The sequence below is a fragment of the Orcinus orca genome, chromosome 12 (genome assembly GCF_937001465.1).
Source record: "Orcinus orca chromosome 12, mOrcOrc1.1, whole genome shotgun sequence".
Taxonomy (NCBI): Eukaryota; Metazoa; Chordata; class Mammalia; order Artiodactyla; family Delphinidae; genus Orcinus; species Orcinus orca.
In genome coordinates this window covers 7279842-7297064 of record NC_064570.1, presented here as the reverse complement: position 1 = coordinate 7297064, position 17223 = coordinate 7279842, and the positions used below count along the sequence as shown (strand labels likewise).

Below are 17223 nucleotides of genomic sequence, written 5' to 3'. Positions count from 1 at the left end.
CTTGGATTTTTAGACTTGATTCTATTTTAGTAAGTTCAGGAGGAAAACCCATTGAAGATGAGAAATGCCTGATTCTGATTAAGAACCATCATGGCCTTCAACTTTGAAGCAGACACACGCTGTCAGAGCTACCAGAACAGACTGGCGTCTCACGTGGAGTGGGGGCCACAGTCATCACGGTTCCCCTCGCGGAACGCCAATGCCTGAGACTCTTGGGGTTTGGGGGGCCTGGGGGTGGGTACCCGAAAGCCCAAGCGTATCAGTCTGTCGGAACCCACGGAACCCAGAACCCACGTTCACTAAATGACTTGCTCAAGGATCACAGCGTTCCTGATGGCCCCAGGGGACCATGGAGAAAAGCGAATCAGCTCCTTTTTTAGGCTAAGCGAAGAAGTGCCCCAGGGAGTCACTCAGTTTACTGACCCAGAAACCTTGTGAAGTGTTTTCTGTCCAGACCCAGCGAGCCCCACTCAGACTCTTGACCCCTGGGCTGGCCACATCCTCGTCACCGTCACCGTCGTCCCGCTGTCATCTGGAGCCCATCATGCATGGCCGATGGGCTCTGCGTGCCTTGCTGACTGTCCCAAATGTGCCTATTCTAGCAGTCTGTTTATTTAGCTGTCTCCCTTGTGACCTATTTCCAAATACTGCTCACTTTAAATGACGTTAACAAATTTATCATTTTGTCAGACTTAATAAAACCCCATTTCAACAGGAAACACAAATCCAGAGATAGGAAGAAGGAGAATCTGCACTTGTGAATTGTGAGTGTGTGTTTACATCACCTTTTATGAAGTGCTTCGAAATATACATAATCCCATTGGATTTCCCCAAATATATTATTACATTGAAAAGAGAGTGTCAACCTGGAATAATTGAATAATTCTCTGATTATGAATGTATATTAGCTGACTGGGGAACATTAAGTGAGAGAGTTTGAGGGGTAACCTGTACCTCATGTTTCAACTCGCTCTTTTTCCGCAAGAGGAAACTGTGTCCTGATGCCTTTGTCATGACCACGGCTAGTAAGAGGCAGGCGGGGCTGAGCCCAGGTTTTCTCACTTGAAGGTCAATGCCTGTCCCAATGCCTCGTGCCTTTGGGGTCCTAGACGGGGCTGCCCACACACAACTCTGTTCCGGCTCATAAACCCAGCAATGAGCAAATGTTCTCACTGCTCACAGGGTGAGAGTCACGGGCGAGCCAGTACCTGCTCAGCTTGAGCAAGGCCATGTCGGCCCGAGTGGGCTCCGGGAACAGCTTGGCCACTTGTATTTCCTGGACACTGTCTTCAACGGCGGTCTCTCGGTGTGCGCCCAGGACGACCTTGTATGATGCTGGCCCTGAGTAGCTAGAGAAGACAGCAACGTTAGGAACAAAATCTGGGCCAGCCCTTCATCGGGTGCCCTTCTGAGCCACAGCACTGCGTCTTCTCCCCACTGGGCTACCTACCGTCAGAGACCTCCGAGTGGCAAGAAACAAGTTCACGGTTTACCTGAACCTGGCTGTTAAGGAATGTTCTCGGGGCTGCTTTCGGCCTGACCTCAGAGGAAGAATGACACCAACACTGAAGTTGGCGCAGGGCAGATAGGGGTCTGTCTTCTTCGTTTCTCTCTAGAAACACCTCCTCCTCTCTCGTCCAATGGCCCTGGCAATTCTGCCTCAGGCCCTTCTCATCCACTCCCTGGTCCCCAGTGTCACTGCCACGAAAGGAAGGAGGGAAGGAAGGGGAGGGGACAGGGAAGGGGAGAGGGGAGGAGAAAAGGTGAAGGAAAGGAGAGAGGGGGAGGCGGAAGTCTTTAAGACGAGTGAGTCTTTGTGTCAGGGGTCCCCTAAACATACCTGTCCAGGCAGTGGGCAGCAGTCAACACCCACTCTGGGGATATTAAGGTGCCTCCACAGAAGTGGCTTCTAGAAGGAAATCTAGAAGGAAAACGTGCCGGGATTTTAGTTCAAACCTGATGATTTATTCCTCAGAAAGCCCGGAAGTGGTGCTCACTCTGTTGTGATATCGCTGACGTTCCCAAAGGACAAGGTGACCAGCCCGTCATCGGGATGGTGGGAGCTTTGAGCTGTGCTCCTGTGGTGGGTTCTCAGGAGGTCACTACACCACTCTGGAAGGTGGCTGGCGCGCAGGCGAGGCCCAGCAAAGCCACGCGCGACTCCAACAGGGGGTCCACGCCCATGGCTTTGACCCTTTGACCCTGGACTCCAGCTCCCTGTCACTTCTTTTTGACAAGATCTATGCAAGACCCGATGAGTCATTCTTCAGGGAACTAAATGGGATCCTGAGTAGCCGTGATTCACGGGCATCTGCTAATCTTACCTGAGAAAGTTCACTCTGGGGGGAATGTCTCCTAAATCATTTACTTTATTGGACTGCTTAGGCACGGGGTCGCTCATAAAATTTGTGTGAGCCGCTCCGAAGCCCATCATAATGAAAGGGACACAAATAGTAAGTGAATAACCAGCAAGGCGATTATCAATCTGGAAATAGACCACAGCGCATCTTGGGAAAGAGGAAATATGAGATACGTGAAAGGTGAAGGCTCTGTATCTCAAGCAGTTACTAAATGATAAGACGAATAAAAGCCGACTCAACCAGGGAATGAAATAGACTATTTTCATTCATCGATAGCATCTCACAAGCGGAAGGAAGGAAGACCACTGAGCACAGCGATTAGGCACATGCGCTCTGGTGCAACATCAAAAGCAGATCAGCCTGTTTCCCGCGTGTGCTTCGAATGAGACCAAATGGGCTTATTAAAGGCGAGCGCCACTGAAAGATAACCTGAACCTTCTGGGTCATGTAGGATGGGGACTGATCACTCTTAAATTACGGCGATCCTGAGCTACCCTTCACTGAAGAAGGTGCGTTTTGCAAATAGGTGAGCACCCTTTGATTAAATTCAGTAGTTCACAAAACTGTGGAAGGAAGGAAGGAAAGAAAGAAAGAAAAAAAAGAAGAGACTCTGTATCTGTGATATATTATAGATAATTTAATCTTTACCCTCCCCCTCCAGGTGTCCCATTTCTAAAAATATCCCTTTCTCTTCATTTGACAAAGTAACAGTGGGTATCTATCTAAACCCTCAAGGCATCTTCCATACTTTTTCAGCAATATTGGAACTTAGTGTAAATTGCTACATTTATCAGTTTTGATGATAGCTGCCCAGATCAAAAAAAAAAAAAGGTTCTAATTCTGAATATTTTCAAACTGAAGAACATAGAAAAGAATATAACAAAAAAAGAAGCAGACTCACAGATATAGAGAACAAACTAGTGGTTACCAGTGGGGAGAGGGAAGGGAGGAGGGGCTATATAGGGAGGGGGAGTGAGAGGTTCAAACTGTTAGGTATAAAATAAGCTACAAGAATATATCGTACTACACGGGGAATATAACCAATATTTTATAATAACTATAAATGGAGTATAACCTTTAAAAATGGTGAATCACTATATTGTACAACTGTAACATATTGTACAGCATCTATACCTCAACTAAAAAACATAGAAAATATTTTTTATAGTTTTCCTTACCCCTTTGCAGAACTTAGAGGCAGGTACTGATACTGAGGGTATGTGGATTTAGTGTGAATGTAGAAAGGTTTTGCAAGGAGTACACAGGAGGATGGAATACACTGTTTCTGGAAATGGTGTTACCTTTTTCGAAGGCTGACTTGCCAGGGCCAGGAGTGTGGGGTGGACACGCACCCACCTACAACCCTTCCAGGACACTTCTTCGGCTCTATCTGGGGCTTTCCACAATCAAATGAAGAGGAAGCTGTGGCACAAAGTGGGAAAAATTTGCATTTGAAGACGTGAGAGAGCAACTCATGATAAATTCATGGCTCATGGCTGAAGCACTGAATTTTTGCCATCCCAAAGCCCAAACTAAGTAGTAAAATCATAAACAACTTTTGGAATATTTTTTCTAAGTTTCAAGAGTGGTAGGGGACAACAACATTTCCTTCTCCTTTCAAGAAAATATAAGTACTTTTTTTTTTTTTTACTGCTTTCTTAAGGAAGTGATTAAATAAATTTGGAAGAGTTAGGCATTAGAATGAGAGCTTTTTGGAGAGGAGCTTGACTGACACAAATTGTTATTCTGACTTGATGTGAATATCTAGAGAGTGAACCATCGTCACCATCATCATCTGAACCATGTAAAGTTTACTGAAAACCATAACTGTCATCCCCATTGAAAGGCACTAAGAGTATTTTTAAAATGTGAATCTCTGTGTGTGCACGTATGTGTGCGTGTGTTTGTGTGTGCACGCATGTGTGCGTGTGTGTGTGTCTGTGTGTGTAGCAAGGATAACAGTCCTAAACTGAAATAATGGCTTCTCTTAGCCAGTTTCAGGATGACTCTTCCAGGGAGCCTCCCAAGACTAACCCAATGCCACGGGGATGACTTCCGTTCGCTTGCCTTCCTCTCTATTCACTCTCCCACCTGCTTTCTCTCTCCACCTGGCCTGCAGGGTTCCTGGAGATTAGGGTTAATGCTCCATCTCTGGTTGGTGCCACTTACTAATGTCTAGAACAGTTCAGGGGCTACACAAGGTATTCATAAAGGGCTTCTCCACTGTCTGGAGTCCTTTAAGATCTTCAAAAACAGAAGCATAAATCATCTTGATAATGACATTACAAGGAGAAATTTTTTGCTCTTAATCAACCAAGAGATTCTATCCTCTAGTGAATCTGGAATCTGAATTTTCCAAATACCTTTCCAATTGTCTTGGCCTATTCTGAGAATCTATATACAGAAGTTGTTTTTTTTTTTTTTTAAAGAAGCATGCAATATAATGAAATCCTACTCTCTAACACTGACCTTAATTTCTCTTACTGTGTCTTACACAGAATAGACTTACAGAAATGGACTAAGAAAAGAATAACTACAGATATTATGGTACCCTGGTCTTAGTATTCGAAACAAAACTGAAGTTCTATTTATTTTTAATTACTTACTATTTGTACTGTTAGTGTTGGTGGAATTGAAATGAGTTGTTAAAACCAATTAACAAAAATTTACAATTTAAAATAAACGAATATAAATAAATAAAATTATGTTTAAAATGGGCATCTTTCAAATTTATTTTCATTTTATTTATTTATTTATTTATTTGCAATACGCGGGCCTCTCACTGCTGTGGCCTCTCCCGTTGCGGAGCACAGGCTCCGGACGCGCAGGCTCAGCGGCCATGGCTCACGGGCCCAGCCGCTCCGCGGCATGTGGGTTCTTCCCGGACCGGGGCACGAACCCGCGTCCCCTGCATCGGCAGGCGGACTCTCAACCACTGCGCCACCAGGGAAGCCCACATCTTTCAATTTTTGAGGTTAATATTAAAGAGAAAAACAATACAATCCCTTGATAAAATTGAGAAGCAGAATACTGGGCTGAATAGAATATAGTTCTGATTTCAAATTGTTTTACTTATGCTCTTACTTATGTGCAATTTGCATGGTGCCATTGTTTTAATAACACGGAATATTTACACACATTTTTCAGGTGAGTTGCTTAAAGAAGCTTACGTGTAGCCTAAAAAGTTAATCAGTGTTACTTTTTCATTTTAAAGATGTTTTCCATGTGAATTACAGACAATGTAAAGTTTGGAAATTTTAAGGAAAATTGCTATTAGGAAATTTCTCACTTACATAAAGGAAATCCAAAATCTCCCAGGAATAAGCAGTAAAAATCTTTTTTAAAAAACAGAGAAAATGAAAATAACCTAAAAAAACAAAGTCATACTTCAAAGAGATTTCATATTCTGTAAAATCTGAATAAACTTGTCGAAAGCCATCCAAGCACACACACAGAAAGCACCCTTAACCTGGGATAGTCACCCTTTTAAGCACCGACCTGACATGTTGGAGGAACTGTGGTTCGAGATTTCGCTCATTTATTTGAATACGTATTTGCTGAATTTACTCATTCAGCAAATATGTATTCAAATATGTATACGTAGTGCCTGGCATGTACTAGGCATTGCTCTAAGCACTAGAAAGAAGGAAACAGCTGAGGTTTGTAATCTTTACCTTCTGATGGTGGGTACGTAAAACGATGTTGCACTGAAAGATTCAACAGAGGCCCCAAGGATGCCCGGGGATGTGTAAGGTAAACCTCCACCTGCAGACTTCAAGGCAAATAGCCTCTTCTACAATGCTGGTACTCTTACCCAAGTCAAGGATGGAAAAGAATCAGGTTCTTAAGATGGAAGAAAGAAGAAAGGATGGAGAGAGGGCTGTTCCAGCGGACTGTGAGGTCCCCGCTTCCTCATGATGTGGGCACGTTATCAGACCACGTGGTCTGATCTTGAGACATATTTCCTGAAGAAGGATACCCAGGCCTGCCTCACACTTGAGAAGCTGATAGCATCTGGTGGTGACTGAGGGCTGCACCTGGGACGTTGCTGTACTTCCCTTCAGGGGGAATCAGAGGTGCATGAATCCCAGGCACAGCTGTAGAGGCCGGGGCGGGACTGTCAAGCTATACAAGTTAAAGGCAATCATGCCACATAGGCAGCCTGTCCAGGATAGCGAGGCCACGCGGTAAGAGGCAGTGGGGTACCAGAAAGCTGCAGGGTGGCAGGGAGGAGTGGAAAGGGAGGCGCTAACCCCACCAGGGGCTCTCAGATGGAGGGCCACCAAGAGAGCTTGTGCACAGCAAACACACACTGGAGAACGAGTCAGCTATAAATTCCCCAAGTCCAGAGAGCACAAGGACAGCAGCCAAGTAGAATCTTTCCTGTCACCCTGACCTCTCCCTCCTCCCCCCTGCTCTACCCAGCAGTGGCCCCAAATCAAAGCCCGACAGTGTGGCTCCGGAGCTCTCAACCCCTTCCCCAAACTGCCTCCCAAACCATCTCCGGACGTGGACTTAAGTGGCTTTGCAGCAGCAACTTCTCTGCTCCAGCCTGTCCCCGCACGTGGCAGACACAAGCAGATGCAATCAAACGGTGCAAAACAGAAGTCCAGACTGATTAGCGGGAACCAGGACAGATGGTGTTTGCAAAGATGGGTCAGCGGAAAGTAAGGTAGGGTCCAAATCAAAGTGGTTTACATTGTTCTCCAGACCTATCTATGGATTTGTTACCTCTATCTATCTATCTATCTGTCTGTCTATGAATTTGTTACCCCAGACTTTTCAGAACTAACGTCAACTCCCCTTTCCCTGATCCAAGCTTCTCACTCCCTAGAAAAGTCCTATCTATGGATTTGTTACCTACGTATGGATTTGTTACCCCAAACTTTTCAGAACTAACTTCAACTCCCCTTTCGCTGAACAAAGCTTCTCACTCCCTAGAAAAGTCTCAGAGAAATGAGGAAAGAACCCAGCAAGCTTCCTCTAAGTTGTCTGACTAATGCGTGGCTAGTGCATAGTCATCTTAGGATAAAGAAAACTGGGGCTTTGTAAAGAGCTGTGTTACTGTTCATTGAATTCTTAGGATGACAGTTTATAGGTTTACAATGCATGTTGTATGTTTAGCAGTTTCCTGCTGTTTGTACTTTCTTTCTTCTCAGCTGCTGAAAGAGAGAGTTTCCTATCTGGGTGACTCTAAGTTTGTGTTTCATGCCTCCCACCCCAGACACTGGAGAGTTCAGTGGAACTCTCTGGAGGCTGATTAGATCACCTCTGAAGTTGCTCTTTTGGAGAATTTTGCATTTATTTTGTTTACGGAGTCAGAGGAGGGGGCGGTGCCTAACAAAGGGGGCCACGAGTAGGACAGATTCAAGAGGCCCAGGATGAAAAGAGGGCTCCCAAGGAGAGGGGACCCTCTCTTGCCCAGAAGTGCTCAGCCCAAACTCTTGTCTTGCAGATCTAAGACCAGGTGATGCTGCATTTATTTAGAAGTCATTTCCTTCCAAAAAAGAAAGAAGCTTACCACAATGAGGGACATCACAGTAGTCAAAAAGTTTTCTTGGATTTGTCGTGTAGCACCAGGGACCATTGACATCACCATCAGGATTGCGGCAGTACTGGAAAAAGAGGCTGGCATATAGGGGGTGGCGCACACCGGGGCGGAAGAGGGCAGAGAGGGTCACATGGGGCTGGCATATAGGGGGTGGTGCACACCGCGGCAGGAGAGGGCAGAGAATGTCACGTGAGGCTGGCATATAGGGGGTGGCGCACACCCGGGCGGGAGAGGGCAGAGAATGTCACATGAGGCTGGCATATAGGGGGTGGCGCACACCGGGGTGGGAGAGGGCAGAGAATGTCACATGAGGCTGGCATATAGGGGGTGGCGCACACCCAGGCGGGAGAGGGCAGAGAATGTTACGTGAGGCTGGCATATAGAGGGTGGTGCACACCGCGGCAGGAGAGGGCAGAGAATGTCACGTGAGGCTGGCATATAGGGGGTGGCGCACACCCGGGCGGGAGAGGGCAGAGAATGTCACATGAGGCGCAGACACTGGTTTCACTGCTGTCCTGAGAAGATGAAGGGTTAGTGCTCCTTTGGGAGGGAGGCAGGCAAAGCTACCATTTCAGGATGCGTGTCAAGCCTCTCACTCACAGAATGCCATCCGTCACTTCTCCTCGTTCAAAAGGAGCTCCAGCCTTGAGGCCACTCCCCTGGGGAAGGGGTGAAGACCCTGAGGCGTCTTGAGGTAGAGACTGTATAAAGGGGCCTCCCCGCTCAGCAGCCTGTGTCCGTGGGGACTGTAGGGACCCGACAGTAGGGGACTGTAGACGTGGATGACTCGTCCTGTACCTTGTTCATGTCAATCTTCTGCTTGATGGTGCCTGTTTGCTGTGGCTTCAGAATTGCTTATTCCCCTGGCCTGGGCACCCTCTGTGGGTCAGCTGTGGAAAGACTGTGTCTTCCTTTTCCTTCCCTCTACACACCTATACCCCAGAGGAAACCACCCCAGAGAATGTGTGGGACTAGGGGAAATCCTAGTGGAGTCCTAATTATGCATCCAGTTTTTTTCTAGAAAAATCCAACTACAATGTCATGAAGGTCATCTTTGATCATTGGAAACCATAAACCAGTAACAAAAGCAGACAGGAAATGTCACACATGGAAGTGATAAAAGCAGGGAGGTTGGCTTGCCCGTGCTAACCCTCCCTCCCACGCGGAGGCTGGTTAGATCCTACGCTTGGTCCCCTGAAATCTCTCGCACTGAACCTGCGTCAGGCTGACTTTCTGTAACAGAGAGTCAATTCAGTCTGCAAAGACTCGTCAACAAAAGGCAAACTCGAGTCCAAATCGAAGCGGCTTACATTTTTTTCCAAACCTGCCCATGGGTTTGTCTCTGGAGTGAAAATGTTGTGTTTGTGGGGCTCCTGGGCAGCCCACTCCTGGCAGGGGACACCGGCCACCGTGGTCGCCTTCTTGCCCCGGTATCCTTTACCAGTGCCGAACATGCAGTCTGTAGGGGAGAGAGAATGGTGGTCTCCTGTCATTACACAGAGCCGGGTGACAAGGAACAAACGCAGCAGTGCTAGGTTTCTCTCAGGACAGACTGTGGTCACATCCTTCAGAACACAGGAGTGCCGAAGACTTCAGTGAGCTCTGCGGAATTTGACAAGTTACCAGAAACGCTATTGGCTCAGAAATAGTCAGAAGCCGAGATGTTAGAATGGGAAGTTCGGCCAGGACACTAAGATAATCAATTTTATAACAAGCTGAGTGGTAACACAGATGCCACCGTGAACTGTTAGATGATTCTTGAACACCTCAACAAGGATGGAGAGAAACAGTGCAGATTGAAAAGGATTTTATAAAAAATATTATTTTGGCCAGAGCTGTGCTGTGAGTTCCCACCTTCTGGGATGAAAGAGGTAATAAGGAGATGACTAGAGGCCCCTTCCCCAAACTCATCCCTCACCTCAAGCCTTGCGGTTGGGGGATTCGGCAGAACCCCTCAGAGAAATTGATGTGTGTTACATATGGGGACCCAGTGCCCAGTGCTCTGATGGCCACTTGGAAAATCCACAAAGCAAAAGCTGGGCCAGCTGGCTTCCCAGTCAAGGAGCAGGGCTGGGCTAGGCAGCCTCCAGTGTTTTCCAGGGCCAGGGTGTGTGAGTTACTCATGCGCCAAGTGTGGGGCATCACGTGAGGCCATGCGAGGTCTTATCAGGAGGGATCCCCAGCTGGAGCACGGCACTCAGAGTCTCACCAAGAAAGAGTGGGGAGAGATGAGCTGGCCCTGTGTGTACAGCAGCTGTACAGGTGTACAGGTGTACAGTAGGGAGCAGTAGGTGAGGTTTCTCCAGCATCCTGGAGGAGGCAAGTTCACCTCCGGAAGGAGAGGGGGTCTCAACTTGAAACCAAGTTCTCATTTAATCATTTCTGTCTGATTTTGGATTATCTGAAAGTGGTCAGACAAGCCATGGGACCCCTGAGTTTTCATTCCGGGGCAGGGGGAGAATCAGCCCCCTCTGTTTCCTTACCCTGCAGCGGTACAGAGCACTTCCTGCCACCTGACAACCACAGGACCAGGGGCTAAGCACTTAGAGCGACACGTGGGCGAAGGGCCAGGGAAACAGAGAGGACTGTGATATTTTCATGTCTCCCACCTCAGATGACAACGACATTCTTATGCTCAGGCCCCGAAACCCTTGGAGCTACATGTCCACTTCGCCAGGTGTTTGTTGGAGATGATCTTTGACGGTCCTCCTAGCCCTCCTAACTCTGTACATTCAAAACCAAATCAGCCATTTCTATCCCTCCATGCAAAAGGCAGAGACTTGCTTTTCTAGAATGTCCCATCTCGGCCACCATCATCAACCTGTCAGTCCACCCAGGCTCAAAATTGTATCCATCCCTCACAACCAACTAGTTTTCAAATCCTAAAGAAACGCCCTACCCCATCATGCCAGCAAGAGCAGCTCTGGCTCCCCCAGGTGATACACTGAGGCTTCCTTCCATATCGCAGACTCAGCCAGCACTCCAGCTCCCTGTAACAATGACGCCTCTGCATCCCAAAGATTTTCCATCTCTTATCATCCCGATACCCAACCATATAGATGTCTGGCCGCAGACTTCTTACCTGCTTCAGAAGGATCCTGTATACTTGGAGCCTGGGCAGCAGTTGGAGATTCTGTGACCTGCTCTTGTGCTCCTGAGCATTTCTTCAGGTTACAGAACTCCCATCTGACGCTCGGATCAGTGGTATAACACCAAGGGCTTTTATCAGCATCTGGATTTCTGCAGTAGTTCATTGTCAAGCCACTGTAAATTCCACAACAGTATAGGTCATGAGAGGTGAGCGAATCTTCAGGGGCACCCCAGCACCCTCTGAATTTTGTTACAGCAAAGTGACTGAAATATTTCCATTAAGATACCAAAGATACCAATTATTATTATGATGTCACAAGCACAGATGGTCCTCAACTTCTTACAAAGTGGGTAAGTTTTTAAAAATAGGTTATAGTTTTTATTTTAAAAAAATCAAGGGACTTCCCTGGTGGTGCAGCGGTTAAGAATCCGCCTGCCAATGCAGGGGACACGGGTTCGAGCCCTGGTCCGGGAAGATCCCACATGCCGTGGAGCAAGTAAGCCCATGCGCCACAACTACTGAGCCTGTGCTCTAGAGCCTGTGAGCCACAACTACTGAGCCCACGAGCCACAACTTCTGAGCCCACACACCACAACTACTGAAGCCCACACGCCTAGAGCCCGTGCTCTGCAACAAGAGAAGCCACCGCAGTGAGAAGTCCGCGCACCGCAAGGAACAGTAGCCCCTGCTCGATGCACTAGAGAAAGCCCGCCCGCAGCAGTGAAGAACCAATGCAGCCAAAAATAAATAAATTTGTTTAAAAAGAAATCAAAAGTAATATATGCTCCATATAAAAACAGATCATATATAAATTTATAAGAGAAAGTATCAGAATATCTTCCTTTCCCTGGGAATGTCAAATACATTCCCCAGGGATAACCAATATGGATTTTGAAGCATGTATTTTAGAGTTTTTTAAAGGCACATACAAATATATCTATATCTCTGGCTTTCTCTCTCTATGTGAGTACATAGGGCTACGTAAGTTGGAACCAAAACATATTTATCCAAGGCAGAAAAGACATACAAGATGATACTGATATTCCCAGGCCCGCTCTCTTATTCTATTTACTCATACTGTATTTTACGATGTAACAAAAACTCATGACAGTCATATTACTGTAAATATCATAGGTAGATCAAGTGGGTTTGGGAATTGGAAGGCTTGTGGAAGCCTTCCTGGAAAACTAGCTCCCAGGCAGGATGAGGTTTCCAGAGGATGCATTCTGGGGCATACGGGGAGGAACCCCAGACCCCTCTAGCTGGAGCCACTCGGGGACTGAGGGGAGGGGGCGTGACTAAAGGACAGTGGGATCAAAGGGATGAAGGGAGACGTCTGGATAGACCACAGGGTCTGTGGGAGCTGAATCAGAAACAATTGGATAAGGACAGAGCAGACGAGCAGCCTGGGGCTCACTGGGCAACTTGGATCCCCAGGGCCAGAACTTCGCCCCAGCCTCTCAGAAGCCTCAGCCTTGGACACCCCCTTGCAGCTTAGACCCATGGCCTGAGGCTCGTGAGATAGTTTGAAACGTATTATGGGAATCCAGCAACTCTGTGTCTGTGGGTACTATAGACAAGTGACAGTCTCAAGCCCAGGCCCACAAATTGAGGAAGCCCGTTAGCAGGTTTCTGAGCCCTGGATGTGTTAAAATCTTGTCATGTGAAACAGACTCCTGCTCTTTTTTTTTTACATCTTTATTGGAGTATAATTGCTTTACAATGGTGTTAGTTTCTGCTTTATAACAAAGTGAATCAGTTATACATATACATATGCTCCCATATCTCTTCCCTCTTGCATCTCCCTCCCTCCCACCCTCCCTATCCCACCCCTCCAGGCGGTCACAAAGCACCGAGTCTGTCATACAGAGTGAAGTAAGTCAGAAAGAGAAAGACAAATACCGTATGCTAACACATATATATGGAATTTAAGAAAAAAAAAATGTCATGAAGAACCTAGGGGTAAGACAGCAATAAAGACACAGACCTACTAGAGAATGGACTTGAGGATATGGGGAGGCGGAAGGGTGAGCTGTGACAATGCGAGAGAGAGGCATGGACATATATACACTACCAAACGTAAGGTAGATAGCTAGTGGGAAGCAGCCGCATAGCACAGGGAGATCAGCTCGGTGCTTTGTGACTGCCCTTTTTTTTTTTAAGGTAGTTTGACGAGTTTTGATGAACACACATACCTGTATAACCCACACTCCTAGTGCGATAGAGAACATTTCCATCAGCCTCAGAAACCTCCCTTGGGTCACTGCTCAATCAATCTCAGCTGCCCCCCAGACGCAAATACTATTGATTTCTTTCACCATAAATTAGTTTTGCCTTCTCTGGAACTTCATACGAATGGGCTCATACAAGTATGTACCTTTTACGTGGCTTCTCTCCTTAGGATAGTGTTTATAAGCTTTATCCGTGCTCTTTGAGAGTATCAGTAGCTTGTTGCTTTTTATTTCTGAATAGTATTCCATGGTATGAATATCCCACCAATTGTTCATGTTCTTATTGATGGCCACTGAAGTGCTTTCCAGTTTGGGGCAATTTTATGACTGAAGCTGCTAAGAACATCCTGGTAGATCTTTTTGGGGGCTTATGTTTCGTTTCGCTTGGGTGAGTATTCACAAATAGAATCGCAGGTTTGTAGGCAGATGCACGTTTAACTTTATAAGAAAATGTTGGACTGGTGTCCAGAGTGGTCGGTCCATTTTACATCCCTACCAACATGTGTGAGAGCTGCAGCTGCTCCGCAGCCTGGGCACACTTCTTATTTTGTGGTTATAATTCTTATTTCTGTAATGGCTAAAATGTTGAACATTTTTTCAGGTGCTTATTGACCATTTGTATATCTTTCCCTGTGGAATGTCTATTAAAGTCTTTTGCCCCTTTTTATTAGGTTGTTTGTCTTCTTACTAGTGGGTGGAAGGGATCTTTACACATTCTAGATACAAGCCGTTTGTCAGATATATGGATTGAGATTATTTTTCTCCCAGTCCCTGACTTGTCTATTTTCTTTCTTTCTTTTTTTTTTTTTTTTGCGGTACGTGGGCTTCTCACTGTCGTGGCCTCTCCCAATGCGGAGCACAGGCTCCGGACGCACAGGCTCAGCAGCCATGGCTCACGGGCCCAGCCGCTCCGTGGCATGTGGGATCTTCCCGGAGCGGGGCACGAACCTGTGTCCCCCGCATCGGCAGGCGGACTCTCAACCACTGCGCCACCAGGGAAGCCCTTGTCTATTTTCTTAACAATGACTTTTGATGAGCAAAGTTTTCATTTTATTAAAGTCCAAATTATAATATTTTATAATGCTTTCTGGATCCTATCCAAAAATGGTCTGCCTTCCCCAAGGCTTGAAAATAATCTCATGTTTTTTTCCAGAAGCTTTAAATTTCAGCTTTAGTTTTAACCTTTACTTTCAGGTCTAAGAGTTTCCTCAAGTGAATTTGACATGGCAGGTAGGAGTCAAGGTTTTGGGTTTTTTTCCTTTATGGACACTCAGTTGTTCCAGAACAATTTGGGGGAAATTTTCCTTTTCCTATTGAATTGCTTCGCCAGGTATACTGAAAATCAACTGACCATACATGTTGCGGGTCTGTTTCCAGACTTTCCCTTTTTCCATTTGTATATCTTTTTGCCAGTATCACTTCCTGGCATTGCCAGTACCACTTCCTGAATTCCTCTGTGATTTCTTTTTTGACTCATGGGTTATTTAGAAATGTGTTCGTTAATTTCCAAATATTTGAGAATTTCCTAAACTTTTCATTATTTATATCTCATTTAATTCTGTTGGCTCAGAAGACACCTGTATATTATTTTAATCCTTTTAAATTTATTGGGACTTATTTCAAGGCCAAGCATATGATATACCTTGGTGAATGTTCCATGTGCACTTGCATGTGTATTCTAAAGTTGGGCATATGTTGTATTGGTTCATATTTTCCTCCAAAACTTCTGTATCTTCTCTGAATCTTTCATGTACTTGTCCTACTGTATTGTTTTGGGAGAAGTTTTAACTATACAAGAGAGAAGTGAGAAAATCTCCAACTGTAATTGTGGACGCATCTATTTCTCTCTTTAGTTCTGTCAGTTTTTGCTTCATACATCTGAACCTCTGTTATTAGGGTTAACACATTTAGCATGGTTAACGCTTTTTACTTCAAAAATGGCCTTTTTATCTCTGGTATATTTCTTATCCTAAATTAATCTTGTCTGTCTGATGTTAAAAACCATTCTAGCTTTCTTTTGATTAGTGGTTTTTTTTTACATCTTTATTGGAGTATAATTGCTTTACAATGATATGTTAGTTTCTGCTTTATAACAAAGTGAATCAGTTATACATATACGTATGTTCCCATATCTCTTCCCTCTTGCGTCTCCCTCCCTCCCACCCTCCCTATCCCCCGCCTCTAGGTGGTCACAAAGCACCGAGCTGATCTCCCTGTGCTATGCGGCTGCTTCCCACTAGCTATCTATTTTACATTTGGTAGTGTATATATGTCCATGCCACTCTCTCACTTTGTCATGTGTTAGCATACGGTATTTGTTTTTCTCTTTCTGACTTACTTCACTCTGTATGACAGACTCTAGCTCCATCCACCTCACTACAAATAACTCAATTTCATTTCTTTTTACGGCTGAGTAATATTCCATTGTATATATGTGACACATCTTCTTTATCCATTCATCCGATGATGGACACTTAGGTTGCTTCTATCTCCTGGCTATTGTAAATAGAGCTGCAATGAACATTTTGGTACATGACTCTTTTTGAATTATGGTTTTCTCAGGGTATATGCCCAGTAGGGGGATTGCTGGGTCATATGGTAGTGTTTTTATGGTATTAGTTTTCCATATTTTGATTTTTAACTTATTTATGTCTTTATATTTAAAGACCACGTATTGTAAAGAGACCATAACTGGGCTTTGGTTTTATTCAACTTGACAATCTCTGCCTTCTAATTGCATTGTTTTATCCTTTTTATATTTAATATACTTATTGATAGGGCTGGGTTTAAGTCTAACATCATTCTATTTGTGTTCTGTTTCTACCATGCCTTCTTTACTCTTTTTCTCTCCTTTTCTTCTTCCTTTTGGATTAATTGAATATCCTTATTATTATCTATTCCTCTGAGTTTTCATTTTCAGTGGTTACTCTAGGATTTACAATATCCCTCTCTAACTTACCACATTCAAACGTGTATTAGTATGATACAGCATCATGCATACTGTAAGAAAATTAGAACAGTAATGTCTACTGTAATGTCATGTCACGTCATGTCATGTCATGTCATGTCATGTCATTGTAACAGTAATGTCTTCTGTATTGTCTACCTGATGGTAAAGACATCCAGTGAATTTTTCATTTAAGATATATATTTAAATATATATATTTAGTTCTTAAATATATATATATATATTTAGTTCTGTCTTTTCCATTTGCCTCTTTTACAGTTTCCTTTCTCTTTAGCTTATCCATTTAATTCTTTCATGTTCTTATTTTTCTTTAAATCCTTAAACACAATTATAATATCTTTCAGAATTTTTTGTCTGCCAATTCCATCATTTCTATCATTTCTGAGTCTGTATTGACTGATTTTTCTACTCATTATGGATCACATTTAAAGATCTTTGCATGTCTAGTAATTTTTAAATTTCTGCCAGACGTTGTAGATACCACATTACTGAGTGGCTTGATTTTGTTATTTTCCTCTCAAGAGTGTTGACTTTTCTTCTGGCAGACAGTTAATTTACTTGGAGATCATTACGTTCATTTTAGGATTGCTTTAAAGCTTTGCTAGGGTGTTTTTCTAGAGTAACCTTTATTCCAGGAATACACTAATCCTACCCCTAAAGTGTGACTTTTCTGGATTCCTTACTGAATGCCCAAGGTGTCCCATGAAGTCTCTCCTCTCTGGCTAGTAAGAATCTCAACTCTGCAAACACAGAATCTCCTAGTGCTGTGTGAGTTCTATAATCTCCGTTTATCTCCCTGTTCCCTGGTAGTTGTTCTTCGTCCCACTAACATTGTGGAATCTCTCCCTGTGCGTTTGCAGTTTTATATTCAGCCAGAGACTTCAGGAGAACTCTATACATATTTCTGGAGCTCCTTCTCTGCATGGATCCTTCCTCATGATTACCCAGCCTACTAAATCCAAGCTGCCTCACTAATCCCCAACTCCAATCTCTGTGTCCTCAGTTTAGCAAGACTGTTGTGG

General features: G+C 44.7%; 1 protein-coding gene across 1 annotated transcript in view; it reads right to left on the bottom strand.

The window, feature by feature from the left end:
• PLG (plasminogen) overlaps nucleotides 1-17223 on the bottom strand; it is a 45422-nt gene that overhangs the window by 6205 nt on the left and 21994 nt on the right. The window contains exons 11-16 of the mRNA XM_004278875.3: nucleotides 10994-11175; nucleotides 9222-9370; nucleotides 7882-7975; nucleotides 3662-3782; nucleotides 1841-1921; nucleotides 1209-1349 (exon numbers count right to left, since the gene is read on the bottom strand). Coding sequence (XP_004278923.1) covers nucleotides 1209-1349; nucleotides 1841-1921; nucleotides 3662-3782; nucleotides 7882-7975; nucleotides 9222-9370; nucleotides 10994-11175 — 768 coding nt within the window. The remainder of the gene's footprint in view (nucleotides 1-1208; nucleotides 1350-1840; nucleotides 1922-3661; nucleotides 3783-7881; nucleotides 7976-9221; nucleotides 9371-10993; nucleotides 11176-17223) is intronic.